At 55.2% G+C, this 26508-nt stretch overlaps 1 protein-coding gene across 1 annotated transcript; it reads right to left on the bottom strand.

Annotated features, from left to right (window-relative positions):
* Positions 1-12197: 12197 nt before the first annotated feature.
* On the bottom strand, positions 12198-18483 carry LOC142246496 (protein spinster homolog 1-like). Its single transcript, XM_075319558.1, is given in 15 exon segments — positions 12198-12737; positions 12889-13060; positions 13410-13508; positions 13595-13660; positions 13756-13945; positions 14625-14768; positions 14849-14952; positions 14955-14993; positions 15074-15143; positions 15227-15309; positions 15312-15380; positions 17124-17260; positions 17390-17455; positions 18238-18276; positions 18279-18483. Coding segments are annotated over 15 exon segments (1554 nt in total). The 5' UTR covers positions 18460-18483; the 3' UTR covers positions 12198-12642.
* Between the last annotated feature and the right edge of the window lie 8025 nt (positions 18484-26508).

Below are 26508 nucleotides of genomic sequence, written 5' to 3'. Positions count from 1 at the left end.
TATCACAGCAGTTCTCTTCTGATAACCAGGAGCCAGTATCACAGCAGTTCTCTTCTGATAACCAGGAGCCAGTATCACAGCAGTTCTCTTCTGATAACCAGGGGCCAGTATCACAGCAGTTCTCTTCTGATAACCAGGAGCCAGTATCACAGCAGTTCTCTTCTGATAACCAGAGGCCAGTATCACAGCAGTTCCCTTCTGATAACCAGGGGCCAGTATCACAGCAGTTCTCTTCTGATAACCAGGGGCCAGTATCACAGCAGTTCTCTTCTCATAACCAGGAGCCAGTATCACAGCAGTTCTCTTCTGATAACCAGGGGCCAGTATCACAGCAGTTCTCTTCTCATAACCAGGGGCCAGTATCACAGCAGTTCTCTTCTCATAACCAGGGGCCAGTATCACAGCAGCTCTCTTCTGATAACCAGGGGCCAGTATCACAGCAGTTCTCTTCTGATAACCAGGGGCCAGTATCACAGCAGTTCTCTTCTGATAACCAGGGGCCAGTATCACAGCAGTTCTCTTCTGATAACCAGGGGCCAGTATCACAGCAGCTCTCTTCTGATAACCAGGGGCCAGTATCACAGCAGTTCTCTTCTGATAACCAGGGGCCAGTATCACTGCAGTTCTCTTCTCATAACCAGGGGCCAGTATCACAGCAGTTCTCTTCTCATAACCAGGAGCCAGTATCACAGCAGTTCTCTTCTGATAACCAGGGGCCAGTATCACAGCAGTTCTCTTCTGATAACCAGGGGCCAGTATCACAGCAGTTCTCTTCTCATAACCAGGGGCCAGTATCACAGCAGTTCTCTTCTGATAACCAGGGGCCAGTATCACAGCAGTTCTCTTCTGATAACCAGGGGCCAGTATCACAGCAGTTCTCTTCTCATAACCAGGAGCCAGTATCACAGCAGTTCTCTTCTGATAACCAGGGGCCAGTATCACAGCAGTTCTCTTCTCATAACCAGGGGCCAGTATCACAGCAGTTCTCTTCTGATAACCAGGGGCCAGTATCACAGCAGTTCTCTTCTCATAACCAGGAGCCAGTATCACAGCAGTTCTCTTCTCATAACCAGGAGCCAGTATCACAGCAGTTCTCTTCTGATAACCAGGAGCCAGTATCACAGCAGTTCTCTTCTGATAACCAGGGGCCAGTATCACAGCAGTTCTCTTCTGATAACCAGGGGCCAGTATCACAGCAGTTCTCTTCTCATAACCAGGAGCCAGTATCACAGCAGTTCTCTTCTGATAACCAGGGGCCAGTATCACAGCAGTTCTCTTCTCATAACCATGGGCCAGTATCACAGCAGTTCTCTTCTCATAACCAAGGGGCCAGTATCACAGCAGTTCTCTTCTGATAACCAGGGGCCAGTATCACAGCAGTTCTATTATCATAACCAGGGGCCAGTATCACAGCAGTTCTCTTCTCATAACCAAGGGGCCAGTATCACAGCAGTTCTCTTCTGATAACCAGGGGCCAGTATCACAGCAGTTCTATTCTCATAACCAGGGGCCAGTATCACAGCAGTTCTCTTCTGATAACCAGGGGCCAGTATCACAGCAGTTCTCTTCTGATAACCAGGGGCCAGTATCACAGCAGTTCTCTTCTGATAACCAGGGGCCAGTATCACAGCAGTTCTCTTCTCATAACCAGGGGCCAGTATCACAGCAGTTCTCTTCTGATAACCAGGGGCCAGTATCACAGCAGTTCTCTTCTGATAACCAGGGGCCAGTATCACAGCAGTTCTCTTCTCATAACCAAGGGGTGGTATTTCAGCAGTTCTATTCTGATTTGCATTGGGCAGTATTTTAGCAGTTTTATTTCGTACCTGTAATGGGGTGCTTGGCCTGTGTGTCCCACCCTAAAGACCTCGATCGATGTACAAGACAAAATTGTTCATGTGTATAATGTGTCTATGCATGACTTAGAAATGGGGCCATCTAGTGGTTTGTTTTAGGTACTGCTCCTTAGTAAGGTATTGGAGGTTGTATAGCGACAGTGAGCCAGTAAACAGTTAAGAAAGAGTACTGGGAAGAGTCAGTGACAGGAGACAGCCACGCAACGTTCAAGGTAGTTAGAAAAAGAAAAGAGAACTAGCAGTGTGCAAGCCGGCTGAATAACGGAGGCCCAGAGAGCGGGTTTCTGTGGCGAGGCCCAAAACAGGATTAGAGACTTTAATGTAGGAGGGGACAGCGGCCTGCTGTATGACACCGTATTGCGTACCAGACCCTAACCTGGGTAACTCGGGTCGCAACTATGTCCGGTGGTACTAGTCCTATAGCTGGCATAGACTAGGGCAAACAGGTCGGCACAGAGAGACCCAGTAGATTAATGTTGTCCAATCAAGGTCAGAAACCGTTAACAGGAACGGGACCCTAAGGGTTGTAGGAGAGCACAGCCGTGCGGAAATTTAAGTTTACTGAATGGGACCGTGGTGTCAGATACAGAAGGAGAGGACATTGTAGCAGCAGCAGTAGTGCCAGGAGCTAAGGAGCAGCTTTACATTCGAATATTCCATACCTACAATGTGCAAGTGTTGTGCCCACAGTGATTATGTGAAGGAGATACTGTGCGTAACTGTTAGTAAAAGACTTTTGAATAAGAAAACTGAATTCATGTCCACCAATCCCCAGCGGGAATCTCCTGCATGGTACGAGGGCCTGAGCAGAGGTATGGTTTGCCCACACAATGACCACAAACCCCACCAGAAATCCCTAATCATATCTTTCCAAATGCTCTATGGAGTGGACTGGGGCATGGGCCAAGGAGAGACCGGCCAAGCCGAAGCAGAGCGAGTCCCTTGCTAGTAACTAAGTCGGGGTCGGGGTCCGGCCCGCGGCCCCAGTCTCCCTATTGGGCAATATTGCAGCAATTCTATTCTGGTGCTCAGTTTTGGTATTACAGCCGTTCTATGCTGGTACCCATGAGACGGTATTACAGTAGTTCTATTCACATACCTAGTGGGTGATATTTCAGCTATTCTTGTATCCAGAGAGCGGTATTATAGCAGATATGGACTTGTCAGTGGTGGTATTGCAGCTGTTTTATTCTCGCTCCCAGGGACGGTAACGACATTACTACATCATCTGGAATAGTCAACGTTCCTGGAATCACGCACTCGCAGGATGAGTATCCATTGCTTTTATTATAATTGGGATCTTACGTTGATTAAGCTGGTGTCAGACAGCAGTGGACAAGCCCTTTACATTTGTAAATACTTTATAGAATTTTATACTGCAGAGCTGCACTCTGTAGTCAGCTGATAGCATCACTGTGTACAAAGATACATCCTGTACTTATCCGTACAGCAGTATTATAGTAGTTATATTCTTGTATATAGGGGCAGTATTATAGTAGTTATATTCCTGTATATAGGGGCAGTATTATAGTAGTTATATTGTTGTATATAGGAGCAGTATTATAGTAGTTATATTCTTGTACATAGGGGGCAGTATTATAGTAGTTATATTCTTGTATATAGGGGCAGTATTATAGCAGTTATATTCTTGTACATAGGGGCAGTATTATAGTAGTTATATTCTTGTACATAGGGGCAGTATTATAGTAGTTATATTGTTGTACATAGGGGGCAGTATTAAACTAGTTATATTCTTGTACATAGGGGCAGTATTATAGTAGTTATATTCTTGTATATAGGGGCAGTATTATAGTAGTTATATTCTTGTATATAGGGGCAGTATTATAGTAGTTATATTCTTGTATGTAGGGGGCAGTATTATAGTAGTTATATTCTTGTACATAGGGGCAGTATTATAGTAGTTATATTCTTGTATATAGGGGGCAGTATTATAGTAGTTATATTCTTGTACATAGGAGGCAGTATTATAGTAGTTATATTCTTGTACATAGGGGCAGTATTATAGTAGTTATATTCTTGTACATAGGGGGCAGTATTATAGTAGTTATATTCTTGTATATAGGGGCAGTATTATAGTAGTTATATTCTTGTACATAGGAGCAGTATTATAGTAGTTATATTCTTGTACATAGGGGCAGTATTATAGTAGTTATATTCTTGTACATAGGGGGCAGTATTATAGTAGTTATATTCTTGTACATAGGGGCAGTATTATAGTAGTTATATTCTTGTACATAGGGGCAGTATTATAGTAGATATATTTTTGTACATAGGGGCAGTATTATAGTAGTTATATTCTTGTACATAGAGGCAGTATTATAGTAGTTATATTCTTGTATATAGGGGCAGTATTATAGCAGTTATATTCTTGTACATAGGGGCAGTATTATAGTAGTTATATTATTGTATATAGGGGCAGTATTATAGTAGTTATATTGTTGTACATAGGGGGCAGTATTATAGTAGTTATATTCTTGCATATAGGGGACAGTATAAGGCTATGTGTCCACGCTGCGGAAAATGCGCGGATTTTGCTGCGGATTTCTCGCGGAAAAGCCGCGGATTTCCCGAAAATCTGCAGCACAGGTACTTCCCAGCCATTTCTATGGCATTTTGGAAATGCTGTGCCCATGCTGCGGATTTTTCCGCAGCGGATTTCGTGCGGATTTTGGTCCGGAAAAATCTGCAACATGTCAATTATTGTTGCGGATTTTCATCCGGATTTTGCCTTTAAAATTGAGAAAAAAAAAAAAAAAAAAACGGAAAATCCGCGGCAAATCCGCACCTGCGGATTGTGCGGGAAAGCTGCGGATTTTGATGCAGAAAAACGAGAGTCTTAGCTCAGCGTCTGAAGTGAGAGGCAGGCTAACTGACAGGCGTCAGGGTAGGGGCCCCGACGTCCCGGCTAGGTGGCAGATGGTAGCCGCAGTCCGGAAGAGAGACGGGAAGACGGCTCGGCAGATCTGAGGTGGACCGGTACAGGGTAGGAGCCCGCCGGTACCGACACTGGAGACCCGACCGGAAATCGTGTGCACTGGAGGGGGTACTCGGACCCTGAAGCCAGGACTGGCACCGACGGCCTAGCTAATTAACCTATTAAGGGCAGGATTATAGGTCCTGTCCCAACCTAAGTCCCGAAAAGTAGGCAACCACCCACAGAGAAGGCTAGGGCCACCGCCAGGGCCTGTAGATCCCACGAGTCAGTGTCAGACGGGCACGGCTCCCAACAGCAGTACCGGGAGCGGACTGCCGCGTTCCAGACCGGGACGTCCTACTTACCACACAACAAGTGCAGAGGAGAGAGACTGCGACCACCAACCCGGGTGCGGGATCAGGATATACCCGTCTGCGGCAGCCGGCCACCATCACCTTTTTGCATGTGGCGCAGCGGGATAGCAGCGATCAAAAAATGAACTGGGATATTCAAGAAAGAGCAGCGATCTCGCAGCAGGGGTCTGATCGTTGTTAGATGTCACACATAACGACGTTGCTGGCAAGGTCGCTGCTACGTCACAGAAATGGTTACGTAGCAGCGACCTCGTTAACGATGTCGTTGTGCGTGACAGGGCCTCAAGGGTACCTTCTCACTTTAGCGACGCAGCAGTGATCCCACCAGCGATCTGACCTGGTCAGGATCGCTGCTGCGTTGCTACATGGCTGCTGGTGAGCTGTCAATCAGGCAGATCTCACCAGCGACCAGTGACCAGCCCCCAGCGACGTGGAAGCGATGGTGCGCTTGCACGGAGCCGGCGTCTGGAAGCTGCGGACACTGGTAACCACAGTAAACATCGGGTAACCAAGCGCTTGTTACCCGATATTTACGTTGGTTACCAGCGCACACCGCTTAGCGCTGGCTCCCTGCACTCCTAGCCACAGTACACATCGGTTTAATGTTACCAGATGTGTAGTCTGGCTGTGTGCAGGGAGCAGGGAGCCGGCACTGGCAGCGTGAGAGCGGCGGAGGCTGGTAACTAAAGTAAATATCGGGTAACCAAGGAAGGGGATTCCCTGGTTACCCGATATTTACCTTGGTTACAGCTTACCGCAGCTTCCAGACGCCGGCTCCTGCTCCCTGCACATTCAGATTGTTGCTCTCTCGCTGTCACACACAGCGCTGTGTGCTTAACAGCGGGAGAGCAAAGACCAAAAAATGAACCAGGGCTGTGTGCAACGAGCAGCGACCTCACAGCAGGGGCCAGATCGCTGCTCAGTGTCACACACAGCGAGATTGCTAATGAGGTCACTGCTGCGTCATAAAAACCGTGACTCAGCAGCGATCTCGCTATGTGCGAAGTACCCCTTAAGCTGGGTTCTCACACAGCAACAGCAACGACGACGTCGCTGTTACGTCACCATTTTCTGTGACGTAGCAGCGACGTCCCGTCGCTATCGCTGTGTGAGAAATCCAGCAACGACCCCGGCCCCTGCTGTGAGGTCGCCGCTCGTTGCTGAATGTCCGGCTTCATTTTTTGCTTGTTGCTCTCCTGCTTTGACGCACACATTGCTGTGTGTGACAGCGAGAGAGCGACGAAATGAAGCGAGCAGGGAGCAGGAGCCGGCGTCTGGCAGCCTGCGGTAAGCTGTAACCAGGGTAAACATCGGGTAACCAAGGGAAGCCCTTGCCTTGGTTACCCGATATTTACCTTCGTTGCCAGCGTCCGCCGCTCTCAGGCTGCCAGCGCCGGCTCCCTGCTCTCTGCACACAGCCAGACTACACATCGGGAAATAAGCAAAGGTGTGCTTATTAACCCGATGTCTACTGTGCCTAGTGCAGGGAGCCAGCGCTAAGCGGTGTGTGCTGGTAACCAATGTAAATATCGGGTAACCAGCGAAGCACTTTGGTTGGTTACCCAATATTTACCTAAGTTATCAAGTGCAGCACCGCTTCCACAGCGACACGTGTCGTTATGATCGCTGCTGCATCTGCTGTGTTTGACAGCTAAGCAGCGATCATAACAGCGACTAACAAGGTCGCTGTTGCGTCACAGAAAATGGTGATGTAACAGCGACGTCGTTGTCGTTATATGTGAACCCAGCCCTTAGTCCTGAGGAGAGGTTAGTCTCCATTTGAGTCGGCTCCAAGATGTCCATCTCCAGGACAATGGTTTATTATCCGAACACCACAGGGGTTGTGTACCAACTGAATCTTCCAAGAGGCCCAATGTCCATTTCACAGTAGATGATGTCTTTACTCAATCAGCAGAACACATGGCAGTCAGTACACAAGGGCACAGCGGCCTTCCTGCCTCACAGGTTTTGGGACACCCTCAAGGCACATGGTCTATCTCTTTGGCCTCCTTCATACATCTGTGTCTTGGTACCTGTGACCTCCATTTTCACTAATGAAGGGTGGATGGAGAGTTCTTGAGAAACTATTACCCCCTACAGTTCAGAGATTGTGTTTCTTGCTGATAAAGGATAAGGTTTCCCAAGACTGGTGAAATGCTCTACTCTACCTCTGTTGGCTGAATGGTGGAGATGTTTGTGTCTCTTCTCTTCTGTCCTCCATTGTATCTACAGATAACCTGATCCTGCATTAAATACCAATGACAAAGCTATAACAATTAATCTGGCGAAAAAACCCTCCAGCAAACCAAAATATGATCAGAATCCTAGATGCAGAAAACAAATAAAAGTAAAATCCAGAAATCATGTAAAGCATGTGTGGCGCCCCTGAGGCTTCAGTCGCCACAGTGTACTGCACCTCAGCTGAAGTGCAGTATTCATCTCGGATACGGAGGAGGTCATTGCTGGTAACCACCACAATGCATACAACACATAGTCCGTAGCCCTCCCACTGGGACTGGGCTAGGGTAGCGGGCTAGTGGTAGCCATCACGAGGTATGGGACCTCTGCCCACTAGTTGAGCAACCCAGGGAGTGGAGCAACACCAAGGGAAAGTAAGGCGTCTTAGACACTCACTCAAGAGACTCTGAGGGGAAGGAACCATGAACGGTTACGGATAGGAAGAGCTCACAGAAAAGCCAGGGACCCATGGTCTGGAGCTGGAGCGCTCAGCCAGGGTTCTCAGACAGAAAGGTGAATCCTTGGGCTCAAGGGGAGTGCAACAGGCACCAGTGACCCGTTCCACTAATCAGACGCTGGGGTGAAGGGACTACCACAAGGAAGGACACACAGAATGAAATACCGGCCCTGACCTTCGTACTATCCGTGATCGGCTGAAGCCCATGACAGCGGAGCTCCGCACTCCAGAGGCGGTGATACTTCAGTTAGTAAAGAACTTTGACTGCAACCCCTGTGTCGTCCAATCTTTCCCGCACCCTATACTTACCTTAGCTGCACTGCAGCCAGGAACTACCACTCCCAACATCCCTGGGGCCTGAGCTGTGGAGAGCGCTACCATCTGCCCCAGAGGACATCAGCAGTGGTGGCTCCTATGTTAGCCGCACACCACTGGTGGCATCACGAATAACTCCCATCATCACTCCCCATCTTTTATTGACACCGCCGGGGTCATGGAACCGTGCCTGGCCGTTGTGACATCCCAAACCCCTACACCGGCCCGGTGATGAGCAACTCCCATGACCTCGCAGGTGCGTCACATGTACATAGTTTAGAGAGGTGAGAATGTTTCCCATTGAGTAGTAGAGATGAGCGAGTGTTATGAAATTCGTATTTGCCAGCCTTCTCAATTTTTTCCAAAAACATTTAATTCTCTGTTAATTGCTAGTATTGTAGAGTCCCCCCCATTTTTGATAACCAGCCAAGGTAAAGTAGACGGCTGGGGGCTGGTCTTATCAGGATAAGAAGGTTCATGTTTATTGGGCCCCTTCCCCGCCTAAAAATAGCAGCCCGCAGCCACCTCAGAAGTGGCACATCACATAAGATGCTCCAATTCTGGTGCTTTACCCGTCTCATCTCGTTGTCCTGATGTGGTGGCAATCGGGGTAATGGTGGTTGGGGTTGATGTTAGTTGTGTAGTGTCTGCTGGCATGAAGCCCAGGGGTTAGTAATGGAGGGGCGTCTATCAGACATCCCCATTACTAACCCGGTATGTAAAAAGAAAAAAACATACAAAAATACTTTATTTAAAAAACACTCCCTGATGTTTTCCCTGGTTCACCCATGTATTGAAAATAAAAAAAAAAAAACGCCATGCCGGTCTGCCGTAGTCCAAGAAATCATATGTAGTCTAAAAATGTAAACCTGAAAGCACCACTACAGCGTACTTTTTGGTTTTTTTATTGCACCACTGTAGGGGTACCTTAAATGTAAGCCCCCTGCCCCATATCTTATACTCACCTTCCACCCTTTTCATACTTTAATGACACCGCTCGGCGCCATCTTGTGCCCATAACGTCTGTCTGGAAGTCAGAAGCCACGTGACAGGCGTTCAGTGCATCTCTATGAGAGTCAGGACGAGGCCAGAAAACACTGGAGCTGCCGCTGGTCAATTTTCAGCCCAGACCGACTGGAGCGCAGCTGGAAAAGCAGGAATTTAGGGGAAGGTGGAGTGTAGGTCAGGGATCAGGGGACTTAGATTTAAAGCACCACTACACCGATGCAATTAAAACCGCGCCACTGTAATAGTGCTTTACACATATAAAAAGAGACAAATAACAAACTTAGTCCAGCGGTTCTCACGGAGTTCCACAATTACATAGATCAAAGGCTATGGAGCCTCAGAACGAGGCTTACGGCTAACACTGCGCTCCGCGAGACCACGATGAATGGTGACGTCAGGAATGTCACCACTCGTCAGAGTCTTGGAGCGCAGTGTCAGTCGGACCCTCGTTCTGAGGCCTCAATCTGAGGCTCCATAGCCTTTGATCTACGTAATCGACGAATTCCATAGGAACCACTAGATTATGTCGTATCTAGGAACCTTGCTTCCAATGCAACTGGTCAATGAGAGACAGTGTCTTGTGTTTGTCTTTTTATGTCTTTCAGGTTTCCATTCGTGGACCCTACATCAGATTCCCTGGACTGCGGCAAACTGCATAACTTTTTCTTTAAAACAAATAGGTATTTTAAAGTATTTTGAGTGTATTTTTTTTCTTTTTACATACTGGGTTAGTAATGGGAGTGTCTGATAGACACCTCTCCATTACTAACACCAGGGCTTGATGCCAGCTGTTATTGGATTGTACACAGCTGACATCAACCCCAAGTACCATTGCCCTGTTTGCCACCACCTCAGGGTAACAGGGATAAGCCACTTTTGGGCAGCTGCTGGCTTTTATTTTTAGGCTGGGAAGGTCCAATAACCATGAACCTTCCCAGCCTGATAATACCAGCCCCCAGCCGTCTGCTTTACCCCACATTGTTTTTTTTTTTCAATGAATTATTTAGTTAATATTTATACACTTCTAAATCTTTGCACATGTACTGGAAACATGGACGTGCGAAGGCCCGACACAGTCTTAGCAATGCTAGTGTGACCTCAATATATAAAGCAGTAGGTAAGTTTTGCCATCTACTTGTTGGAGTGCCCATGTGGACGTCCAGTATGTGGGTAGGATGACTATGATGTTAAGGGAAAGGGATCTGATTTAGTAACTCCTGCTTTGAGCAGGAGGTTGGACCAGAAGACCCTGGAGGTCCCTTCCATCTCTACTATTCTATGAAATGCAGTTCTTATTGTGCTAAATTCCATTTATATCCCTCTGCGATTTCTAATCCACGTGTGGGAGTCTCCATTGATGCGCATCATGAGCAAGGAAAAAGACTTTGGCACAACATCACCATTAAAACATCTGGGGTCAAGTTGGAGGAAAGACCCTGCTTACAGCAAGAAGACTTATCGTAGCAGAAATAACGGATAACAAGGGTTAGACTTGTTGCAGCTCCTTCCCGCGACGGTTCAGAATCTTGGAATTCCGAAATAATCTGCTCAGGAGCCGACAGCACAATAAGCAGATCGCACCTGGAAGAGCTTTTGGCTGGACTTTAGCTTAGCTCTTTATCACCTGCTCGTCTCCCTGATCTAATCCACAGGTCCGATGCACCACCCAGTCATCCCTAATGCTCCCGATTCCCACCTATAGCTTTGCACTGTCTCAGATTGCGGCTCCCACCATGTTTGAGAGCCACCAAAATCAGAAGCCATGTCCTCTGCATCCATCTCATCCACTGTTCATCTCACCTAACAGGAATTAGTGTAAAATATTATCCTTGGCACCAGGGGTGCTGTGTATTGGTGGGTTATATCTGGTTAGACAAAGTGGCAGAAAAAGACAGACGTCACTGACTGAACTAAAAATCTGCAGCTGAACAGAATAATGGTTAGCAGAGTTGGAATGTCAGGATCACAGACTCAGACTAATGGTGCCACTGTGAGCGATAACTCACTAATGGGGTCACTGTCACTAATAGTATCAAAGTCAGAGGTAACTCACTCACGGTGGCACCGGCAGAGGTAACTCACTCACGGTGGCACTGGCATAGGTAACTCACTAATGGGGTCACTGTCACTAATAGTATCAAAGTCATAGGTAACTCACTCACGGTGTCACCGGCAGAGGTAACTCACTCACGGTGGCACTGGCAGAGGTAACTCACTAATAGTATCAAAATCAGAGGTAACCCACTCGTGTCACCGGCAGAGGTAACCCACTCACGGTGTCACCGGCAGAGGTAACATCATCCTGCTTTGAGAAAACCAAGTGATGTACCATAGAGATGCAGTAACCTTGGCTGCCAATGTCAGCGCCCCTGCAGCCGTTCTATTCGCACTCCCATGGGCTGATACTGCAGCAGCTCTAGACTTGAACCCATGGGTTGGTATTGTAGTAGGTCTAGGCTTGTACTCTGGAAGCGTTTTCACAGCAGTTCAAGTAACCTTTTGTCTTGGACTGAGCATTGTTTTTCTTATACATAATATCTAGGTTATACAGCTGATTACCCAGATCTGTTTCCATACAAAGTAATGATATGTGTCAAAGTAACACACTTTTCTTTATTAGGAGTGGAGGGCAACACCCGAGCGTTGTCGAGGATCACCTGTGTAGAATCACCTTGTAATTTAATTTTAACAGCCTTCAGCTCAATCTCAAACCATGGCGACTTGAAGGTTGAACGCTCTATACGAAGATCGATCTTATGGGGCCTAGATAGGTCAACCAGGGTCTTCTCCGCATCGATAGGACCACCAGGATCATCTCGGCTGTAATGCTAATTCACACCAACTGTACAGAAGTGTCAACTACGAGCTGTTACCTTATAATAACCCAAAAGGCCAATTATCGGCCTCTTCTCTTTCAAGTCTGAACATCTCAATGTGTAAACTGCCCACCAGCAGCCCCATCCTCCACGACTCTCCCCCAAACCCCAGTACACCCCCCCCCCCCCCTCAAGCGTCCTTATTATGGGCTGGGGATGACTGCCGGCATTTTGTACTTAACAAATATCTGTATTTCCCATTAAAAAGTTTAAACATTTCACATTCTTGAAACAAAAAATAAAATAAAAACTGTGAATGCAAATTCATAATTAAATAGGAAGAACCATAAAATCTGGAGCAGGTTCTGCAGCGTGCGTGACCGTCGGATCCGCAGAGACAGTGGTGTGGATTACTAGGCGGGATGGAAAGGACAATGCCTGCTCTTCCTCCTCCTGCACACCAGGGGGCGATCTGCATCATCAAAACGCAACAGACGAGAGAATATAAATCATATCCGCTCCATATCCCGCCAGTAGCAGCCAGGGGCGATTGTGACCCCTTATATCTCTGGAACCAGGGTGGCCGGGTACAGCCGGGAGGTGTCTATAGTCTTGTCCCTTGTCAGTACCAGCCACGAGAGGTTCATACAAGGACGCTGGACACGGGGACCCTGGTGGATCCGCCATGTTTGGGAACCACGATTCTGTCTTCAATCCCTTCCGCCTCAGACACAAGTCCTAGAAATGAAGAAGGATCGCACATAAGCTTCTAAGTCAGATGTGACCCATATATCCTGAACATTGCATAATGTCTACAAACTAGGAGAGGCTGGCCAACATGGAGGCGCAGCGCTGGTCGTAACCACTGCCCCAAATATAAGGAACGCACCTTCAGAGACCATTTCAGCCTTTTTCCGATCCTTCTCGATGAATAGGGCAGTCGCCAAGAAGAAACCCCCTCCCAGGGCGCCCACGAACGCGCACATCATGAGGGCGTACTCCAGGCTGCGGAACGTAAGAAGAGGGGACTCCAGCTGCCCCCTGCTTATATGGTCTGATATCTGAGGGTGATATGTGAAGACATGCAGTGGCTTATACTCTACATGTACCCGGAGCTGGCTGCACCCCCGTCCCCGCCATTCTCACCTCCCTCCCAGTCCCCGCCATTCTCACCTCCCTTCCTCCCTCCCCGTCCCCGCCGTTCTCACCTCCCTTCCTCCCTCCCCGTCCCCGCCGTTCTCACCTCCCTTCCTCCCTCCCCGTCCCCGCCGTTCTCACCTCCCTTCCTCCCTCCCCGTCCCCGCCGTTCTCACCTCCCTTCCTCCCTCCCTCCCCGCCGTTCACACCTCCCTCCCAAGGAGTTGTGGCTAATAAAATAGAGGTCACCCCCTCCATAACTCTAGAACTCACCACCCCAATGAGGTAGGGGCTCCCAGCATCGCCTAGTAGGTGGGACACCATTATCTGCAAGGCCTCCGCTGTGGAACGTCTTGTGGGAATCACTACATACTACAAGAAGAAGGGGACACAACAGGATAATCATCGTTACGGCTACGATGGTGGTTTTTCTCTACGATGGATGATGGCTCACTCACCAGCACCATGTCAGCCACTATGGCCCAGTTTAAGGACAACAAGGTCTCCCCGATGAAGATGAAAACCTGCGGAGAAAGAGACAAAACCCACTGAGCAGCAGCTGGGGGCGGGCGGGGGGCAGCAGTGGAGATGATCTGTAATCCGCCAGCCGGCTACTTACATAAGTGGCCACGAGACTGGAGTCCGCGAAAACCAGCGCCAGGTACAGGAAAGGCGCGGAGCAGAGCATTCCACACGCGCACACGATCGGGTCAGCTCGGGGGTTCACTTTACGGTATCGTTTACTGATCTCCACACCGGCTCCAACTCCCAAGATGCCAGTGAACACCGTGACCAGACCGAAGATCAAGCTACACAGAAGGGCAACAGAAAGATAAGCGCGGAGACCCTCCGGAAAACGGGAAGGGGCCAGGGCTGACGTCTGCTCAGTCACTTAAGCCAACAAGGGCTATTCTCTTCAAGTGCCCCCAACCTCAAAGTCAACTGCTCGGGTCTGTTTTGAAGGATTAGTGTAGGGCTGAGGTCACAAACATGCGGCCCCTCAGGCAGCTTTTTGCAGCCCACAGGCACATACCCCCCTTGACCATCGCAGCCGATGCAGGGGTCGGAGCCGTCACTGCTTTATTTCAGGTGAAAGTCTTATTGACACTGTGCAGACTCAAGGTGTCTCTGCATCATCCCAATGGCAGCCGTTGGCCAATCAGAGGCAAGCAGCTGATAAGTAAGACGTCACCTGCTTGCCTCTGATTGGCCAGCAACTGCCATTGAAATGATGCAGAGAGCGCGAGTCTGCACGGCGGCAAAATATTCATCTGAATTTCAGACAGTCAAGGGGGGGGGGGGGGGTGTATGGTCATGCTGGCCACATGAAGGAGGGAAGAAGACACTATTTCCGGCCGTTGCGGTGATGTGAGGTGCATGGGAGGGTTTTACCCTGCCGATCGGGCAGCACACTACCCTGCCGATCGGGCAGCACACTACCCTGCCGATCGGGCAGCACACTACTCTGCCGATCGGGCAGGACATTACCTGTCGTCGTAGTTATTCTGATGTGGATCCGTCTTGTACAGGACTATTCGCGCCCGAAGCAGTAAGGTCGGAGCCCACAGGGCGAGAGCGCCGGTTACAAAGGCCACCGTCGTGAAGCCAAAAGTAGTCAGCATGAAGCTCGGGCTGCAGAGGAAGAGACACCCACGTGTAAGCGCCAAGGGAAGTGTCCCGGCCACAACCTGCACAGCGCGGGAAACACCTACTTCTTCAGCAGCGCCTTCACATCTGATATCCAGGGCGTGGTGCTCAGAGGTTTGTCGCTTTTCCTCTCCACGGCTCCTCTGGGCGGCTCCTTCACAAAGAACACACGAGCAGCAGGACAGCGATGAGGCCGAGCCCCGGGGTGACCTGTCAGAGAGGACGAGACGCTGCAGATGTCGGGAGATCAGACCATCCCTCCTACCCCTCATGACCGGCCTCTCACTCACCCGTAAAGCCCAGTGCCAGTCATTATTGGCAGCGCTCGCCACCTTGGATCCCGCGATGTATCCGAGGCCGCTGTAATAGGCAGAACATTATACAATGTACCTGTACCAAAACCTCAGCTGTACGAGTGCGGGAATCTAATACTGGACACTCACCAGCCAACCGGAATGGCGAAGTAGAAGACGGACAACATGCGAGTGCGCTGGTCTGCCACAAACAGGTCGGCGATGATGGGTGGGGGGCAATGGTGGAGTAACTCGCCTCTCCGACTCCAACCAGCCCTCGTGTGAACAGGAAAAGGGGAAAGTACTGAAAGAATGGCCGCAAGAGAAGAAATGATGCGGTAATTTACCTTCACAAGGTGACAACCAATATGGCCGGACACTAAAGGCCCCATATGTACTGCAGTATAACGGTATCACAAAAAGGAAACGCACAATGTAGCTGCAGCCATAAGATTCTGATCAAGTAAAATAAAGCCTTTAAGAAGGACAGCCAAAGCTGGAGCAGGGGGAGGCGAGCGGCGGCAGAGAGGCCGGAGCAGGGGAGGCGAGCGGCGGCAGAGAGGCCGGAGCAGGGGGAGGCGAGCGGCGGCAGAGAGGGCCGGAGCAGGGGGAGGCGAGCGGCGGCAGAGAGGCCGGAGCAGGGGGGAGGCGAGCGGCGGCAGAGAGGCCGGAGCAGGGGGAGGCGAGCGGCGGCAGAGAGGCCGGAGCAGGGGGAGGCCGAGCGGCGGCAGAGAGGCCGGAGCAGGGGGGAGGCGAGCGGCGGCAGAGAGGCCGGAGCAGGGGGAGGCGAGCGGCGGCAGAGAGGCCGGAGCAGGGGAGGCGAGCGGCGGCAGAGAGGCCGGGAGCAGGGGGAGGCGAGCGGCAAGCAGAGGCCGGAGCAGGGGGGGGCGAGCGGCAGCAGAGGCCGGAGCAAGGGGGGGGGGGGCGAGCGGCAGCAGAGGCCGGAGCAGGGGGGGGGGGGGGGCGAGCGGCAGCAGAGGCCGGAGCAGGGGGGGGGACGAGCAGCAGCAGAGGCCGGAGCAGGGGGGGGGGCGAGCAGCAGCAGAGGCCGGAGCAGGGGGAGGGCGAGCAGCAGCAGAGGCCGGAGCAGGGGGGGGGGGCGAGCAGCAGCAGAGGCCGGAGCAGGGGGGGGGGGCGAGCAGCAGCAGAGGCCGGAGCAGGGGGGGGCGAGCAGCAGCAGAGGCCGGAGCAGGGGGGGGGCGAGCAGCAGCAGAGGCCGGAGCAGGGGGGGGCGAGCAGCAGCAGAGGCCGGAGCAGGGGGGGGGCGAGCAGCAGCAGAGGCCGGAGCAGGGGGGGCGAGCAGCAGCAGAGGCCGGAGCAGGGGGGGGCGAGCAGCAGCAGAGGCCGGAGCAGGGGGGGCGAGCAGCAGCAGAGGCCGGAGCAGGGGGGGCGAGCAGCAGCAGAGGCCGGAGCAGGGGGGGGCGAGCAGCAGCAGAGGCCGGAGCAGGGGGGGCGAGCAGCAGCAGAGGCCGGAGCAGGGGGGGCGAGCAGCAGCAGAGGCCGGAGCAGGGGGGGGCGAGCAGCAGCAGAGGCCGGAGCAGGGGGGGCGAGCAGCAGCAGAGGCCGGAGCAGGGGGGGCGAGCAGCAGCAGAGGCCGGAGCAGGGGGGGCGAGCAGCAGCAGAGGCCGGAGCAGGGGGGGCGAGCAGCAGCAGAGGCCGGAGAAGGGGGGGGGCGAGCAGCAGCAGAGGCCGGAGAAGGGGGGGGGCGAACAGCAGCAGAGGCCGGAGAAGGGGGGGGGGGGCGAGCAGCAGCAGAGGCCGGAGAAGGGGGGGGGCGAGCAGCAGCAGAGGCCGGAGCAGGGGGGGGGGCGAGCAGCAGCAGAGGCCGGAGCAGGGGGGGGCGAGGCAGCAGCAGAGGCCGGAGCAGGGGGGGGGGGCGAGCAGCAGCAGAGGCCGGAGCAGGGTGAGGGCGCAAGCAGTGGCAGAGAGGCTGGGGGGGTGGGGGAGCGGCGGCAGAGAGGTGGGGGGGGGGGGGACGAGCGTTGGAGAGGCTGGGGGTGGGGGATGGGGGCGAGCAGCGACAGGGAGAGCGGCGCAAGGGTGTTACCTCTTTGGGTATGAAGGAGCTGCACAGCGTGATGATCGACCAGAAGGAGATTCCCACGCAAATAATATTCTTCCTATTCCAGCGATCGCCGAGGTATCCGAAGACCGGAGCCAGCACCATGTAACTGCAGATAAACACTGGAGGGGGAGCGGCGGGGGGTCAGGCTCCATGTGGATCATATCAGCATCCCCCTCCCGACCCCATCTTCCCATCATGCATCACTCCCTCTACTACAGCATCAGCTCCCGTCATAAGCGGCCACTCACCGGTCTGTATCAGCCCCGAGGACCCGTCCTTGATGGAGAAGTCATTCTCCAGGTCAGTGAGCACTCCTGCCAGAAATGGAGAAATCCCTCATCAGCTCAGCACAGGCCGGGTACCCTGTGCGCCCCCCCCCCCCCGACATCACCTCCAGGGGGCAGATACCGTCACAGACAGACCCTCTACCCAGATCTCTCTGTCACGGGGGGTAAAGAACCGCACTTCTGCAGGTCAGATCTTTTTTCCTTTAGGGGGGAGGGGGGGGGCTTCCCATAAGAGTCCAAACAGGTTTTAATATTTTTCACATATCCAACTTTTAGGAATGTGGAGATAAATATATATTTTTTAAAATGGGAGGTTTTTTTTATTTTCAGATTAATTTTTTATATTTTTACTGTTAATCTTTGTTGTTTCCTTACAGATTATTGATGCCACATGGAGAATGCTGGAAAAAATATATAAATAAGAAAAAAAAAAAAATAAAAATATATATATTATATATTACCGTATATATATATATATATTATATATTATATATATATATATATATATATATATATATATATATATATATAAAATAATAATCTATAAATAATAAAAAATCAATAATAATAATATATTATTATTAGTAATAAAGTTATATCACTGGGGCAACAAATTGTTGAGTTCTTAAGGGGTTAAATACCAGGAATTCTTAAGTATCACTAGAGAAGTCCCAGACTCCGGTGAGGAGGCTCCTGAGATTACGGCACCTTCCTGCAGTGTGGGGCAGGGTCAGGTGTCCCTCACATTACATGGTGCGGCCCTGTACATCGGACCCCCAGGGATGACCCCACCCTCCTCCCCCACCCACCAGCCACAGTGAAGCGATCCATGTAGTTCAGCAGGTTACGTAGAAGAGGATCCCCACAATGGTGACCGAGCGGCGGTAGGAGATTCCCGTCAGTGAGTGCACGTCCCGTGTGTCGGGGTCTCCGTCCTCGTCCAGAACACGCGGAGGGGGCACTGCGGCGATGTTCACCTCCTCCACATCATCCGCCTGAGTCAGGAACGGGGCCGTGTCCAGCGACATCATGAGGGGTCATCATCTTGTCGGCCCCCGGACCTGTAAACACTAAACACAAAGGGACAAATGATTGAGGGGAAAACCCCAAACCTGCACCCCCCCCCAATATATACATGCGCCACACACACACACACGGACTCCCTCCCCCCAATATATACGCGCGCACACACACGGACTCCCTCCCCCCCAATATATACGCGCGTGCACACACGGACTCCCTCCCCCCCAATATATACGCGCGCACACACGGACTCCCTCCCCCCAAATTATACGCGCGCACACACGACTCCCTTCCCCCCAATATATACGCGCGCACACACGGACCTCCCTCCCCCCCCAATATATACGCACGCACACACACGGACTACCTCTCCCCCCCAATATATACGCACGCACACACACGGACCTCCCTCCCCCCCACATATATACGCGCGCGCACACGCACGGACTCCCTCCCCCCCAATATATACGCGCGCGCACAACACACGGACTCCCTCCCACCCCAATATATACGCGCGCGCGCACACACACGGACTTCCCCTCCCCCCCAATATATAACGCCGCAAGCGCACACACACCGGACTCCCTCCCCCCCAATATATACGCGCGCACACACACGGGACTCCCTCCCCCCCAATATATACGCGCGCACACACACGACTACTCCCTCCCCCCAATATATACGCGCGCACACACACTCGGCGACTCCCTCCCCCCCAATATATACGCGCGCACACACACACGGACTCCCTCCCCCCCAATATATACGCGCACACACACACACGGGACTCCCTCCCCCCAATATATACGCGCGTACACACGGACTCCCTCCCCCCCAATATATACGCGCGTACACACGGACTCCCTCCCCCCCAATATATACACGCGCACACACACGGACTCCTCCCCCCCCAATATGTACGCACGCACACACACGGACTCCCTCCCCCCAATATATACGCGCGCACACACACGGACTCCCTCCCCCCCAATATATACACGCGCACACACACGGACTCCCTCCCCCCAATATATACACGCGCACACACACCGGACTCCCTCCCCCCCAATATGTACGCACGCACACACACACGGACTCCCTCCCCCCCAATATGTACGCACGCACACACACACACGGACTCCCTCCCCCCCAATATATACGCGCGCACACACACGGACTCCCTCCCCCCCAATATATACGCGCGCGCACACACACGGACCTCCCTCCCCCCAATATATACGCGCACACACACGGACTCCCTCCCCCCCAATATTATAACGCGCGCACACTCACACGGACTCCCCTCCCCCCCAATATATACGCGCGCACACACACGGACTCCCTCCCCCCCAATATGTACGCACGCACACACACGGACTCCCTCCCCCCCAATATATACACGCGCACACACACGGACTTCCCCTCCCCCCAATATATACGCGCGCACACACACACACGGACTCCCTCCCCCCCAATTATATACGCGCGCACACACACACACGGACCTCCCTCCCCCCCAATATATACGCGCGCACACACACGGACTCCCTCCCCCCCAATATATACGCGCGCACACACACGGACTCCCTCCCCCCCAATATATACTCGCGTACACACGGACTCCCTCCCCCCCCATATATACGCGCGCACACACACGGACTCCCTCCCCCCCATATATACTCGCGTACACACGGACTCCCTCCCCCCCCAATATATACGCGCGCACACACACGGACTCCCTCCCCCCCAATATATACGCGCGCACCACACACGGACTCCCTCCCCCCCCAATATATACGCGCGCACACACACGGACTCCCTCCCCCCCAATATATACGCGCCACACACACACGGACTCCCTCCCCCCCAATATATACGCGCGTACACACGGACTCCCTCCCCCCAATATATACGCGCGTACACACGGACTCCCTCCCCCCCAATATATACACGCGCACAACACGGACTCCCTCCCCCCCAATATGTACGCACGCACACACACGGACTCCCTCCCCCCCAATATATACGCGCGCACACACACGGACTCCCTCCCCCCCCAATATATACACGCGCACCACACAACGGACTCCCTCCCCCCAATATATACACGCGCACACACACGGGACTCCCTCCCCCCAATATGTACGCACGCACACACACGGACTCCCTCCCCCCCCAATATGTACGCACGCACACACCACACACGGACTCCCTCCCCCCCAATATATACGCGCGCACACACACGGACCTCCCTCCCCCCCAATATATACGCGCGCGCACACACACGGACTCCCTCCCCCCAATATATACGCGCGCACTACACACGGACTCCCTCCCCCCCAATATATACGCGCGCACACACACGGACTCCCTCCCCCCCAATATATACGCGCGCACACACACGGGACTCCCCTCCCCCCCAATATGTACGCACGCACACACACGGACCTCCCTCCCCCCCAATATATACACGCGCACACACACGGACTCCTCCCCCCAATATATACGCGCGCACACACACACGGACTCCCCTCCCCCCCAATATATACGCGCGCACACACACACGGACTCCCTCCCCCCCAATATATACGCGCGCACACACACGGACTCCCTCCCCCCAATATATTACGCGCGCACACACACGGACTCCCTCCCCCCCAATATATACGCGCACACACACGGACTCCCTCCCCCCCAATATATACGCGCGCACACACACGGACTCCCTCCCCCCCAATATATACTCGCGTCCAGACACACGGACTCCCTCCCCCCCAAATATATACGCGCGCACACACACGGACTCCCTCCCCCCCAATATATACGCGCGCACACACACGGACTCCCTCCCCCCCCAATATATACGCGCGCACACACACGGACTCCCTCCCCCCCCAATATATACGCGCGCACACACACGGACTCCCTCCCCCCCCAATATATACGCGCGCACACACACGGACTCCCTCCCCCCCCAATATATACGCGCGCACACACACGGACTCCCCTCCCCCCAATATATACGCGCGCACACACACGGACTCCCTCCCCCCCAATATATACGCGCGCACACACACGGACTCCCTCCCCCCCAATATATACGCGCGCACAACACACGGACTCCCTCCCCCCCAATATATACGCGCGCACACACACGGACTCCCTCCCCCCCAATATATACTCGCCGTCACACACGGGACTCCCTCCCCCCCAATATATACGCGCGCAACACACACGGGACTCCCTCCCCCCCAATATATATACGCGCGCACACACACCACGGACTCCCTCCCCCCCAATATATACGGCGCACCACGACACGGACTCCCCTCACCCCCCAATATATACGCGACTCGCGTACACACGGACTCCCTCCCCCCCATATATACGCGCGTACTCCCTCCCCCCCATATATACGCGCGTACTCCCTCCCCCCCATATATACGCGCGTACTCCCTCCCCCCCATATATACGCGCGTACTCCCTCCCCCCATATATACGCGCGTACTCCCTCCCCCCCATATATACGCGCGTACTCCCTCCCCCCATATATACGCGCGTACTCCCTCCCCCTATATACATGAATACTCCCTTATATACACGTACTCCTCTCTCTCATATATATATATATATATATATATATATATATACACACACACACGTACACCGCCTTCCCCTCCCGGTGTAATAGTAATGTGCGGGAGACCCGCAGCCCCGCACTCACCGGCTCCGTCCTGCTGCTCCGCCAGTTACTTATTCTTTGTGAATCGCCATAGTGCGGATATCAAGTCATATGACCGCAATTTCGATCACATGACGGAGACCGAGGCTGCGTCTGACGTCACCACGTCCTCCAGAAGCCGGGTCAGAAGAGCCACGTGACGCCGCGCAGTTCCGTAAACACTTCTTCTAATCCAATCAACGATTTTAGTGACTCCCACGTGACCACAGATAAGTCAACGCCTCTGTTCCCTGATTACCTGCCGCACAGGGGGCGGGGTCTAGGTTTGCTGACGTAGAGGGGCGGAGTTACCTCTCAGCTGGATGGCGGAAGCTGTGACTGGATTTCTGACAATGAATCCTCCTCCTGGCGCCTCACAGGAGAGAAGCCCCATGTGCAGGGGAATGGCGCCCACCGCGGCTCGTGCTGAGCCCCGCCCACACCACACGGCGCATGGGAGCAAAAAGTGAGCAAAAGTAGTAAATCATAACAACCATCATATGGTGGCGTCACCATAGCAACCTGCAGAATAACGCTTATATACCACTCAACGAACGCGTAACTATGGAAACTGGACAACAATGGAGGAACCTCCCGCCCTGCCCCCGCTGCTCCTCTCACTGCCCCCACCTTGTCCTCCGCCCTGCCCCCGCTGCTCCTCTCACTGCCCCCACCTTGTCCTCCGCCCTGCCCCCGCTGCTCCTCTCACTGCCCCCACCTTGTCCTCCGCCCTGCCCCCGCTGCTCCTCTCACTGCCCCCTCACCTTGTCCTCCGCCCTGCCCCCGCTGCTCCTCTCACTGCCCCCACCTTGTCCTCCGCCCTGCCCCCGCTGCTCCTCTCACTACCCCCCACCTTGTCCTCCGCCCTGCCCCCGCTGCTCCTCTCACTGCCCCCACCTTGTCCTCCGCCCTGCCCCCGCTGCTCCTCTCACTGCCCCCACCTTGTCCTCTGCCCTGCCCCCTCTGCTCCTCTCACTGCCCCCACCTTGTCCTCCGCCCTGCCCCCGCTGCTCCTCTCACTGCCCCCCACCTTGTCCTCTGCCCTGCCCCCGCTGCTCCTCTCACTGCCCCCACCTTGTCCTCTGCCCTGCCCCCGCTGCTCCTCTCACTGCCCCCCACCTTGTCCTCTGCCCTGCCCCCGCTGCTCCTCTCACTGCCCCCACCTTGTCCTCCGCCCTGCCCCCGCTGCTCCTCTCACTGCCCCCACCTTGTCCTCCGCTCTGCCCCCGCTGCTCCTCTCACTGCCCCCACCTTGTCCTCCGCCCTGCCCCCGCTGCTCCTCTCACTGCCCCCACCTTGTCCTCCGCCCTGCCCCCGCTGCTCCTCTCACTGCCCCCACCTTGTCCTCCGCCCTGCCCCCGCTGCTCCTCTCACTGCCCCCACCTTGTCCTCCGCCCTGCCCCCGCTGCTCCTCTCACTGCCCCCACCTTGTCCTCTGCCCTGCCCCCGCTGCTCCTTTCACTGCCCTCACCTTGTCCTCCGCCCTGCCCCCGCTGCTCCTCTCACTGCCCCCCACCTTGTCCTCTGCCCTGCCCCCGCTGCTCCTCTCACTGCCCCCACCTTGTCCTCTGCCCTGCCCCCGCTGCTCCTCTCACTGCCCCCACCTTGTCCTCCGCTCTGCCCCCGCTGCTCCTCTCACTGCCCCCACCTTGTCCTCTGCCCTGCCCCCGCTGCTCCTCTCACTGCCCCCACCTTGTCCTCTGCCCTGCCCCCGCTGCTCCTCTCACTGCCCCCACCTTGTCCTCTGCCCTGCCCCCGCTGCTCCTCTCACTGCCCCCACCTTGTCCTCTGCCCTGCCCCCGCTGCTCCTCTTACTGCCCCCACCTTGTCCTCCGCCCTGCCCCCGCTGCTCCTCTCACTGCCCCCACCTTGTCCTCTGCCCTGCCCCCGCTGCTCCTCTCACTGCCCCCACCTTGTCCTCTGCCCTGCCCCCGCTGCTCCTCTCACTGCCCCCACCTTGTCCTCCGCCCTGCCCCCGCTGCTCCTCTCACTGCCCCCACCTTCTCCTCTGCCCTGCCCCCGCTGCTCCTTTCACTGCCCCCCACCTTGTCCTCTGCCCTGCCCCCGCTGCTCCTTTCACTGCCCCCCACCTTGTCCTCTGCCCTGCCCCCGCTGCTCCTCTCACTGCCCCCACCTTATCCTCCGCCCTGCCCCCGCTGCTCCTCTCACTGCCCCCCACCTTGTCCTCCGCCCTGCCCCCGCTGCTCCTCTCACTGCCCCCCACCTTGTCCTCCGCCCTGCCCCCGCTGCTCCTCTCACTGCTCCACACCTTGTCCTCTGCCCTGCCCCCGCTGCTCCTCTCACTGCCCCCACCTTGTCCTCCGCCCTGCCCCCGCTGCTCCTCTCACTGCCCCCACCTTGTCCTCTGCCCTGCCCCCGCTGCTCCTCTCACTGCCCCACCTTTTCCTCCGCCCTGCCCCCGCTGCTCCTCTCACTGCCCCCACCTTGTCCTCTGCCCTGCCCCCGCTGCTCCTCTCACTGCCCCCACCTTGTCCTCCGCCCTGCCCCCGCTGCTCCTCTCACTGCCCCCACGTTGTCCTCCGCCCTGCCCCCGCTGCTCCTCTCACTGCCACCCACCTTGTCCTCCGCCCTGCCCCCGCTGCTCCTCTCACTGCCCCCACCTTGTCCTCCGCCCTGCCCCCGCTGCTCCTCTCACTGCCCCCACCTTGTCCTCCGCCCTGCCCCCGCTGCTCCTCTCACTGCTCCCCACCTTCTCCTCTGCCCTGCCCCCGCTGCTCCTGTCACTGCCCCCACCTTGTCCTCCGCCCTGCCCCCGCTGCTCCTGTCACTTCCCCCACCTTGTCCTCCGCCCTGCCCCCGCTGCTCCTCTCACTGCCCCCACCTTGTCCTCCGCCCTGCCCCCGCTGCTCCTCTCACTGCCCCCACCTTGTCCTCCGCCCTGCCCCCGCTGCTCCTCTCACTGCCCCCACCTTGTCCTCCGCTCTGCCCCCGCTGCTCCTCTCACTGCCCCCACCTTGTCCTCCGCCCTGCCCCCGCTGCTCCTCTCACTGCCCCCACCTTGTCCTCCGCCCTGCCCCCGCTGCTCCTCTCACTGCCCCCTTGTCCTCCGCCCTGCCCCCGCTGCTCCTCTCACTGCTCCCCACCTTCTCCTCTGCCCTGCCCCCGCTGCTCCTGTCACTGCCCCCACCTTGTCCTCCGCCCTGCCCCCGCTGCTCCTGTCACTGCCCCCACCTTGTTCTCCGCCCTGCCCCCGCTGCTCCTCTCACTGCCCCCACCTTGTCCTCTGCCCTGCCCCCGCTGCTCCTCTCACTGCCCTCCACCTTGTCCTCTGCCCTGCCCCCGCTGCTCCTCTCACTGCCCCCCACCTTGTCCTCTGCCCTGCCCCCGCTGCTCCTCTTACTGCCCCCACCTTGTCCTCCGCCCTGCCCCCGCTGCTCCTGTCACTGCCCTCACCTTGTTCTCTGCCCTGCCCCCGCTGCTCCTCTCACTGCCCTCCACCTTGTCCTCTGCCCTGCCCCCGCTGCTCCTCTCACTGCCCCCCACCTTGTCCTCTGCCCTGCCCCCGCTGCTCCTCTTACTGCCCCCACCTTGTCCTCCGCCCTGCCCCCGCTGCTCCTGTCACTGCCCTCACCTTGTTCTCTGCCCTGCCCCCGCTGCTCCTCTCACTGCCCCTTCACCTTGTCCTCCGCCCTGCCCCCGCTGCTCCTCTCACTGCCCCCTCACCTTGTCCTCCGCCCTGCCCCCACTACTCCTGTCACTGCCTCCGCTGCTCCTCTCACTGCCCCCTCTGCTCCTCTCACTGCCCCCCACCTTGTCCTCCGCCCTGCCCACGCTGCTCCTCTCACTGCCCCCCACCTTGTCCTCTGCACTGCCCCCGCTGCTCCTCTCACTGCCCCCTCTGCTCCTCTCACTGCCCCCCACCTTGTCCTCCGCCCTGCCCCCGCTGCTCCTCTCACTGCCCTCACCTTGTCCTCTGCCCTGCCCCCGCTGCTCCTCTCACTGCCCTCACCTTGTCCTCTGCCCTGCCCCCGCTGCTCCTTTCACTGCCCTCACCTTGTCCTCTGCCCTGCCCCCGCTGCTCCTCTCACTGCCCTCACCTTGTCCTCTGCCCTGCCCCGCTGCTCCTTTCACTGCCCTCACCTTGTCCTCCGCCCTGCCTCCGCTGCTCCTCTCACTGCCCTCACCTTGTCCTCCGCCCTGCCTCCGCTGCTCCTCGAACTGCCCTCACCTTGTCCTCTGCCCTGCCCCCGCTGCTCCTCTCACTGCCCCCACCTTGTCCTCCGCCCTGCCCCCGCTGCTCTTCTCTCTGCCCCTCACCTTGTCCTCTGCCCTGCCCCCGCTGCTCCTCTCACTGCCTCTCACCTTGTCCTCTGCC

The sequence above is a fragment of the Anomaloglossus baeobatrachus genome, chromosome 7 (assembly GCF_048569485.1).
Source record: "Anomaloglossus baeobatrachus isolate aAnoBae1 chromosome 7, aAnoBae1.hap1, whole genome shotgun sequence".
Taxonomy (NCBI): Eukaryota; Metazoa; Chordata; class Amphibia; order Anura; family Aromobatidae; genus Anomaloglossus; species Anomaloglossus baeobatrachus.
The sequence above is the reverse complement of the archived record's forward strand: the minus strand, read 5'-3'. Positions and strand labels throughout refer to the sequence as shown.